Genomic DNA, 10,443 nt, shown 5'->3' on the forward strand with positions numbered 1-10,443 from the left:
GTCACTACCGCATTGTTGCTGCCTTCTGTCTTAAACTTTTAAGTTTTTCATACTATCCAACTTATTTCCTATATCCCTTGAGGCATATTGCTATAAATCTCTGAATACATTGGTGACCATCATCCCCATCTCCTGGCAAGTACTCCTAATAGTTGAGTGCATAGTCTTTGGGAAAGCTCTTGTATTTTGTTATTGAAATCATTTAAGACTTTAAATGGACTGATCCAAATTGGGACAAATCCATTATACAAAATCAGCAGGTTAGTCAATATATTCATGAGTGTGACGAACAGACAATGCAGGGACTATATGCTGTATTTAAGGTAATCAAGGCAGATGTGATTTTATACACATTATATAAACAAAACGGGGGTCAACCTGCTCTGTTGAATTTGTCCTGCAGTTGCATGGAAGATGAGATAGGGTCTGTTCCTATAAGCACCAGTATCAAACAGTATACAAGAGCTGTCACATATCATTAATTATAATAGGAAAGGCAATGTATAAATTAACATTGAAAGAAGTATAATTATGATCAATAGTATCTCTACAACTTTTCATTAAATGCTTTATAACACTGTCCCTTATTTAACAAAAGCTTTCTTCAGCAAGTAAGCAAGATATAGGAAAGACATGAAATCTCTAATAAACAGACAGACAAAGGCATAACATAATACTTTCCTGTATGGAATATGAAAGAAAGTTATAATAAAATAAAAGGGAAGCCATAATGGGAAATATGAACATAAATAATGAGAAAGCAACTGAAAATAAAACATTTTGTTTAATAAAACAACCTTTTATATACAAAGTGTACATGTTTACACTACAATAATAATTAGATCTCCATCTCATATATGGTGCTAAATTTACAAATGTGCTACACAAATATGGCAACAATAGGAATATACAAGTATTAAATATTGCAAGAACAACAACTCTGTTGGGAAATACAAGAATAAGCTCCCCTTGCACTTTTGTCTTTAAATAACAAAACAATTTTTTTTTATTTCAAGGGAGTATTTTGACTGAGCTATAGGAAAACTAGAAATGCTAAATGAGACTTTCACATTATGTCATCCTTGAAATTTACTTTACAATCTTTAACCTTGAGCCTGCTGGCGGCAACTTGTACTTGTGCCGACAGTGCAGTCCAAGATCAGCCAGCACCTATGTGTCACCTGATCACGGTCTGCACTGTTTGCTATTCAGACTGTACCTATTTTGAAATTTTACTTTAAAACAAAGAATGTTTTTTATCCAATTGAAATATGGACAAGTCTATTTAAGATATTTATGCCTGGTAAGCGTTAAATGTAACAGTGAACATGTAAAAAAAAATGACATGCGCTGTTCACTTTTTACTAAAAGATGATATTCTTACAAGCTAAAACATACACACAAAATCTGCTGTGAAAATACATGTATTGCACAATAAAAAGAACAACAAGTTTAATGTTACACAGTATAGGTACATGTATAAGATACATGTTTGATAAAATCAAATAATTTCAATATCCTATACATAAAAAGGCCAATATTTTTTTCTTTTCCAATTACAACAGTGAAACACTGAAAGCTTGGTGTGAAAGGTCACAATTTGTATACAAATAATGCAAAGGGTCACAATTTGTATACAAATAATGCAAAGGGTCACAATTTGTATACAAATAATGAAGATATACCTGCTAAGCATGAGAAATGTCAATATACTTGTGGTCAATGTTTTTTTTTTCAATATTAACATAAGGCCTCAACCAGAGTGGCCAAATTCAACCTAGTTTATAAGTGGACAATGTCAGCTAAAATGATCAAAATCAACCAAATAAGTGGAAAATGTCAACTTTGGTGACCTGGGTCAATTTTTTTAGTTAAGCCTATGTCAATAAAAATAAGAGGAAGATGTCAACCAAATACGAGTCTTTGATAATTTAACACAGTGTCAATTTGAGTGGGACAATGTCAATAGTATATGTGGTTAATATTTAACAAATACCAGGTCAATTCCTTGTCAATGTATTGTGAAATAAGTGGTATTAACATAAAGTTTCTGAAAATAAGTAGGTCTCTTATTTTTTTTAATGCCAAAGAAATGTATCATCAAAGTAAATATTTTCTTATTTTTCAATGTTAGATGAAACACAAAAGTCGTCTTCGTCAACAAGTGATAAAATTATTTGCCTCGTCATGTACTACTACTTATTATACATCGGGGAAAAACTTCAATAAGCATTAGATCGCTTCCAGACTAATCCTTTTTTGTACTGATTGAAATGTCATGTATGTAAATATGTCCTTATGTGACAAATAAAGTATGTTTAAACCTAATGAAAAAAAAAGTTTTTGTTCCAACATATTTTCATCATAAAACTGTCCGAAAAACCTAAATGATATTTATCACTAACTGTGTCTTGCTATTGTTTTTCTCGTCTTAATTCACTTTATAATAAATAAAATTCATTTATAATAAACAAACATTACTCAAATTATGTTACTAAGTTCTTGCACTAAATATCGTACAATAATGTGTATTTCGGCGGAAACAACTTAACTTCATGCTAAAATTTTATCTAGGGTTTTTTTTTTATTGCAAAACAGTGGTAACCTACTAGGAAAAACGTTCACACCACTTCACACAGAAATATCAGGTTGAACCCTATTTGAAGTCAAAGCTTTATTTTACATGATATGACACAAGTACTGGTTAAAGTTGAAAGTCAGCTTAAATAAAAATGCTACTGAATATCTATGAAATGTAGAAGGAATTAAAAATTACCTACTATTTCATAGTAAACAAATGGGCTGTATATTTAAATAAGCATAATAAGCATCAAAACTCCAAACCGGTGTTAAAAAGCCCATAAACACTGCTCAGACAAATATTTTTTCTTTTATCTTTATAATGTAAACAATCATGTTTTGTATAACAGTATCTGGGAATCACAGACTCCCCAGAATCTGGTTTAAGCATCCCCTCTTACAATACCACAATATAAAATATGAGTAAAGATCACAAGTTAATCCAAATATTCAGTCTATTGTTTCAGATATTTAACTAATTAACAACTAACTTGTACATATTTTTATATATAATTTATACAAAAAAAAATATATCATAAACTGCAAAAACTACTTATCCATGCAAAGTTCCAGTAATATCTACACATTGGAAAGAAGTTATTGAAATTATTCTTTAAAAAGACAGTTTAAGTCAACAGATTCAAGATCAGGGGTCGATATTATCACTAGCCAGGCAGTAAGACTGGAAGAATACATGCATCTCTTGGGCTTAAAAAAAAACCCATTTTACAGTGCAAATTGCTCAGTAAGCCCAACTTTTGACCCAAATATTTATAACTGAAAGTTAAATCTCATTCTTTGATAGATAAATTAATAAATGAACTCTAACATTCAACCAAATCTTACAAAAGTGCAAAAAATTTAAAATAGAATAAATATAACATTGCTCTTTATCCTGTAACAGAGAAAATAAGTCACACCTGCTCACAAAAATGTAAGTAAAAAGCACAAGATGAAATATTTCAAACCAGTGAAATATAAAATAATATCTAGGTCATGATGTAACTTTATATCACTAACTATTAACACAATTCTGTATTGCTTAAAGTGGCATGCCTCCAGATGAGTAAAAAACAACAAACAAACAAAAACACAATCTGAAGAAAAAAGAAAAATTGATAAGTAGTTTAAGACATGTTTTAAATAATATTAACAATCACTGCAAAATTATAATTGTATTACATAAAAATATGAAAGAATTTATTTTTACCACCAAAATGTTACACCTTGATAAAGTAAGAGAAATTTTTGTATATTTTGACAACTTCTGGGCATTTCTATGTGTAGTAAGTGCCTTTGGCTCGGCTACATTTCTTATTTTATACTCTTGCCAACAAAACAAATTTTAAGTTTTCATAAAAATTGAAATAAAATCTGGAGGCATGGTACTTTAATGTTGATGTTTTTTCTCTCTTTAACTATACTACTATGGTTTGTCATGGTAGTTTAAGTTTAGCTGTTGTCTAAATGAGCCGTGTCACGACAAAACCAACATAATGGCATCAGCGCAGTCTGATCAGGATCCATGCTGTTCGCTATCAGTTTCTTTACTTGTAATAGAGTTGATAAGCGAACAGCATGGATCCTGATCAGACTGCCCTGACGCAGGCTGGTCTGGATCCATGCTGTTCGCTATCAGTTTCTCTACTTGTAATAGAGTTGATAAGCGAACAGCATGAATCCTGATCAGACTGCGCGGATGCCCAGGCTGGTCTGGATCCATGCTGGTCGCAAACGCATCATAATGGTTTTGTCATGACACGGCTCAAATATCTCTTACTTAACATATCAGAAGACTATAAAATTTACCAAAATATCAACAAAATCTTGGACAGGACACATTGTCAGATTTTTTTTTCATATACATGTATAATAAAACTATAAAGATGATAAAAACAAAATAATGGTTTATATTTAAAATGAACACTGATTTAAATGATTTAAAATAATGCATCTTGTATCACAGTCTTTGTTCTGCATTACCGTGACAACAAATTTCTTGGTAATGACACAGTAACCACCCTTTGTATCATGATTGACATCAAAAAAAGCCTATAAAGAGCTGCTACCAGTTCACTGCTTTGCTTTTTTAAGCCAAATAATAATAACACTATTATTTGATGTAACATTACAATAGTTATTATATTTCTATTTTTCAAAGTTCACAAACGTTTTTTTGTTTTGTTTTTTATTTCAAATTTTATTGAGATGCCATGGTTTCATGTCGGCATCACCTTTTTTTCATACTTTATGTATATAGAGATTTCCAGCGATGCATAGTAAAATCATAGTAAATGCATTGTAAAATATCAACCGTAAAAACTTTGGCTCCAAATCCCCTTGTCTGTACCAGTATATCTGGAAAGAAATAATGTAATGATAAATTGCATGAAATTAACGAAAAATAGACATATACTCCATTACTATTTATAGAATGGTATTTTTTTATGGATTTAACCATGTTCAATTTATGTAACAACCATCCTGCTTTAAATTCTTTACCTTCTTATTTTGAAATGATTTCAGTATCAACATTTCCTAATACAAGCAACAAAAAAGTTGAGTGAGACTAAAAACAGGATTGGCGCACCAAACTAAATACCGTATTCCGGTATATACCGGGCAAGGCGCTTGAATCGTAAAATGCCAAAATCTTGCTTTTTTACGCAACGGAATGAACTTTAATAGGTCTAATTCATCTTTTCACACTGATTTATGTATGATAATGCATGAAAAATGTAAAAATCAGCGAAAAAAACGATATTTGTCTATTTTGTGATCATGATTTCTGCAAGCGTCTAGAGGTACTGCTCCAATCCTGTATTGAGCTAAATCCAAAAAAGTTAGTCAGTTCAGACATGGCTGGTGTGCTGACATGTAGCCCGGCTTCTTTCAAGAGTGGCATAGTGCATTAAAAATAAGTATAATCAAAAAGGAAAAGCTGTGTATAATAATGAAGTGTAATTACATGTATTACTATTTAAACCATTTTTTTGAAACTTATAAAATATGAAATAACTAACCAATAATAAATGCGCCAGACCTACAAACAACATGACCACTGCAAAGAATACATTGACACCATTCGGTGGGAACTTAGGGAAAATAAACGCACTGACTAATGTCACCTGAAATACAAATTAATAATTCAGTAATTATCTTTTAACCCTTAACAGGCCGAAACTAAAGGTGATTAACCTTTGCCACCAATAAAGAGCCACAACATTAAGGCCCCCACGGTTACACGTTTAAACGGATTTGTTTCGATTTTCAATCGTAAACGGTTACAATATGTTTTACCGTTTAATTGAAATGACAATATTGTCTTACAAAGTATCTTAATCATTGCCCGTTATAATGGATTTTATCTTTTCTAATTGGTTTATTCCAAAGTAAAAAATGGGTGTTTACAACACAGTATATATCACCATGCAATAACTGCTCATGACATAATGCATTTTTGGTAAAGTTGATTTTCCTTTGATCTTTCAAATAGCCAAATTGGGATACAATGCAGAAAATGTGTGCCGACTCAATAGTAATGAGCCCTGAACATTATTTACTTGTACTTGTATTTAAAATAGAAAGTAAGTCATCTTTTGGCGACTCGAATACATGGTGTAGTATAGTACATAGAAGTACCACCGTTTAAACGGTATCGTTTCGTTTCTTAGCAATCGAGTAAACGTTTTCAAAAAATTGTAAACGTGGGAGCCCTACACAACAGTTTGCTAAACTGTGTAGTCTGACATGGCTCTATACTGTTGGTAGCTCAATTTTGGTTTTATGATATTGGTGTTACGATATTGAAATCCCTTTAACTTTCAATCGACTATTCTAATTTCAAAGCTGGGAAAATCAGGAAGACAGCAGGTTAAGATTTAAGTAAAATTAAACTTATAACAAACATAGCATACATCAGAAAACAATCAGACAGATTTGGTTTTTCAAAATGATATGTGATGAGAGTGGTATCACAATGTTTAAAGTGTATGCCATTCATATTCATAATCGATTGTACACATATAAACTGTATGTTAAAAACAAAAATTAAGTAACCCACTTCTTCTTAATACTTACTGCTACAAGAATCCCAGTAAATGTTGCCACCACAAGGTTACAAATTCTGTCCTGAAGAAGAAATAAGAGTATGTCTTGATTACTTGTGTGACATATTATAATAAACAATTATATGTTGTAACTATTATTCGAGACTGAATGTTAGTTACTTAGATACCCTTTGCTTTTCTAAAAAACAAGCATAAAAATAATTACAATGAATATTGTCTGAAAAAAAGAAGTTATGTTAAGGTTTAAGACAAAATTAATAACAAGATGTCTATCTGATTTTACAGATCAATAATGTAGTGATTAACAGGTATACATAGGCATGACCATTGGTATAAGCAGACGCTTTAATCTGTTGGAAGCTGAACTTTGCTCATAGACAAGGAAGGTAATGTGAAGTGCTGCACTAGATTTGCACTGTAATAGGCTTGATCTTGATATGTATACGGTGTGACGTCATAGACATATTGGTTACACCGGTCATTGCAATTATCAAGCGGCTTAGGGCAACATGATACCCTCTCTAATGATTTTTGCGAATGAACTGGATGTGTCCTTTAGGGTGTTTTCATTATTATTTAAAATGTCTGGAGGTAAAGAGTTCCATTCTTTCACAGTATTTGGGGAAAAACTATACTTTAACTCATCAGTATGCTACTGGATACGTAGGAAATGTTGACTATGTTGGTTCTTGGTAGATTTTTTACTACGTTGTAAAATGTTTATGTTTATATGTGCTTGTTTGTTTACACCTTTATTCATTAATATGAGTCTATTTTGTTGTCTTTGATCTTTAAGGGATGGTCAATTTAGTTCTTTCAAAAGTGTTGACATAATACCAGGATCATAGTTATAATTTGATGTTATAAATCTAACTGCTCTCTTTTGAACACTTTCTAATTTTTCTTGTAGATAAAGTTGATGCGGGTCCCAAGCTGCACTACAATTTTCTAAAACTGGTCTAATAAGTCCTTTATATGCTTGTAATTTTACTTCTAGCGGACGAGTTGATAGATTTCTTTTCAAAAGTCCAAGAGTTTTGTATGCTTTGTTACAGATTTCTTCCACATGTTTTCCCCAGTGCAAGTTACTTCTTATATGAACACCAAGATATTTAATAGATTGTAGAAATTCCAGTTTGTCCTTTGTAATGTATAGTTGTAGGAAATTATTTTCCTTTTTCTAGTTAGAGTCATCATGTTGCATTTTACCAGTTGAAACCTCATACCCCAAGTAGTTTCCCACTGCCCTAACTTGTTAATGTCCTCTTGTAAAATTTCACAGTCCTTTCAAACAAAGAGGGGGTTCTTAGTTAGGGAAATAATTGTAAATATGGGCCACTTCCATCAGCCTTGATCCTTAGATGTGACGTAGTAGAATAAGAGAAGTTGCCTAGTTTTTTTTAATGTAACTCAATGATAATTGGCAGGGTATTTCAATAATGGAACAATCTCAAATTTTCGGCTTATGAATAATCGTCGAGGTGTTCCGATTGAAAATGTAAGCAGTGCATGAAACCGGATGACACCTTTAAAACAAAAATGTATAATAAGAAGGTGACGAAATTTTTTTTATCTTACTTCCCCATTCATAGGCTTTCCCTACTTTCATTAAATATATGACCAACTCCACTAACTAACTCGACTAACATGTATACCTGCGGGTGAGTTTCCCCAAACAAGGGTCGCGAAGCTGGATCGTCATAGTCTTTCCTTGATGCCATATTTACCTCATCTGAAAGCTAGCTTGGTATATCAAATTTTCCGTTTTAACTTTCAGTTTCAAATGCCCGACTGACTCAGTCGGTGTTATTTTTTTTTCCTAATTCAATGTATTTGATTTTTATGTATGTAATATCAGCTGCATTTACGTTTTCTACATTAAATTAGATCTACTTAAATATTTTATAATGAACAAATAAGTTTAACTCTACAGATATTTTAATTAAACAGAACAAAACTCAATGTTTTGGAAAAACTTGTGATTTTGACAGCCTCGATCCTAATGCGGAAGCTAAAGCAATTACGAATGAGGTTTTTATCATATTGTTGTCGGCTTATACTAATATCTTATACTTAACGAATCCCAACTTAACATAACTTAATTATCTTGTATTACGATATATATAAGGCATTTATTAAAAATTAATGACTTTAATCACACATTTACATCATGAAATGTGTAGCCTAAATTAATCCTCGGACTTTAAATACAGATTATATATCTCTGTGCCTGGGACAAAAGCCCAGTGGTAATAATACTCTGGGAAATTTAGGATTTTAAGTCTCAGGTAAAAGCAAACATTTAAACAATTCCACGGTGTAACTCATAAAGGGTTTTTGGCTGTAGGCTATCTTTGAAATATATTTGTGTTTCATCTGGGACATACGTCATTTTAAGTCCCATATATATGTTTCATACGTAAAACTAATTTTAGTGTAGTAAAATAACATAAATAAAACTTTACGCTTCGATCACCAATGTACGTCGAAAATCTACACTTTGTTTACCTTCATAAGATTACTGTAATATCAAACATTCTTAAACCATATTAAAACTTATTCTGAAAAACTGATTTAAAGCAGACGACTTTTTACATACCTTACATAGGCTCTTTGATTGTCGTTCAACTTGCGTTCTATTTGATCTTCTTATTGTTCCTAGAAATTCTTTGCTAAAAGCTCCGTCATCGTCTGTTCGAGGCATTTTAAAAAAAATATTTATATTTGATTCAAGTTGACGACTAACCGAGTGTTTGAAAAATTGAAATACAGAATAATATACTAAAACATGCGTGGGCGTGTAAAATAATCTGTGTACGCTAAGGCTAGAGACATATATAGTATTTCAACGTCTCTGCTAAGACCACAGATTAGCCATTATTTGTGGGTGTTTTTTTTATTAAAAATAAGAAATTATTTTTTATTTTCATGCAAAAGTTCTGCTGATTTTGAAAAGAATAATATAAATACAGGTCCTTGGTATTTCAGGAACACACCGGCTATCAAAGTGTCCGTGCATTGCATTCCAGCCTCTAACCACCGGGGTTTAACGTAGACTTACCAAACCCATTTTAAAGGCCCTGTCATTTAGATAATAAAGTCACCGTTAAATGTCCCCGCACTGAGTCTCATCCTCTATTTTTCACCCTCTATTTTTTTGTACTAACATATCCTACGCATTGACCAGTCAGTTCGGGGACTCACGCAAAGTAAAAAACATGGTTTTTTTTCACCCACTATCCCCCGTTTAGCTGTGGGTACGGGGACCGGTATGCATAACACGATTGTACCGGTAGTTTACACGAATCTTTCGTGCAGTGTATGCAAACCAACGTGACTGAAGAATAGATGCTGCACATGACTATTTGAAAGTAGGCTGCCTAATTCACATCCTTAACAAAAACGAACATTTAGTATCAGGTTAGAGAGCACTCCATCCCCGATGAAGGGACTATCGGGGACTGTAAACCCTGGTGAAGGCCCGGTCCTACGCGAACAGTCGGGAAAGTCCCTGCCCCCACATCGCGCTGGAGCTGGGACATTTGACTGGTGCTGGGACATTTGACTGGTGCTTTAGTGTATCATCCTTAGATTTCATAAAGTTCCAAAATTATGATCTCTATGGCTATAAAGTGACATAATGAAAATATTCATTGGCACTGACGGATTCTGTCACTAGTTTAAGTTATCATAATTACGTTTATATGTGGCATTTTCTGTCATTTCTATTCTAAAAGCTTGAAAATGTGAACTAAAATTAATGTGCACTAACTGAAAATTATTGCATTTCAAT

At 32.4% G+C, this 10,443-nt stretch overlaps 1 protein-coding gene across 1 annotated transcript; it reads right to left on the reverse strand.

Moving 5' to 3' along the window:
- Positions 1-765: 765 nt before the first annotated feature.
- Positions 766-8,668, reverse strand: LOC132735667 (transmembrane protein 243-like). The gene is made up of 4 exons (XM_060722645.1): positions 8,306-8,668; positions 6,661-6,711; positions 5,604-5,708; positions 766-4,938 (listed from the first exon to the last, which is right to left on the reverse strand). Exons 1-4 carry the CDS (start codon positions 8,369-8,371, stop codon positions 4,822-4,824), a joined length of 339 nt encoding a protein of 112 aa, XP_060578628.1. The 5' UTR covers positions 8,372-8,668; the 3' UTR covers positions 766-4,821.
- Positions 8,669-10,443: the final 1,775 nt, after the last annotated feature.

Source organism: Ruditapes philippinarum, unplaced genomic scaffold (assembly GCF_026571515.1).
Source record: "Ruditapes philippinarum isolate M1 unplaced genomic scaffold, ASM2657151v2 ctg741_1_1_1_1, whole genome shotgun sequence".
NCBI lineage: Eukaryota > Metazoa > Mollusca > Bivalvia > Venerida > Veneridae > Ruditapes > Ruditapes philippinarum.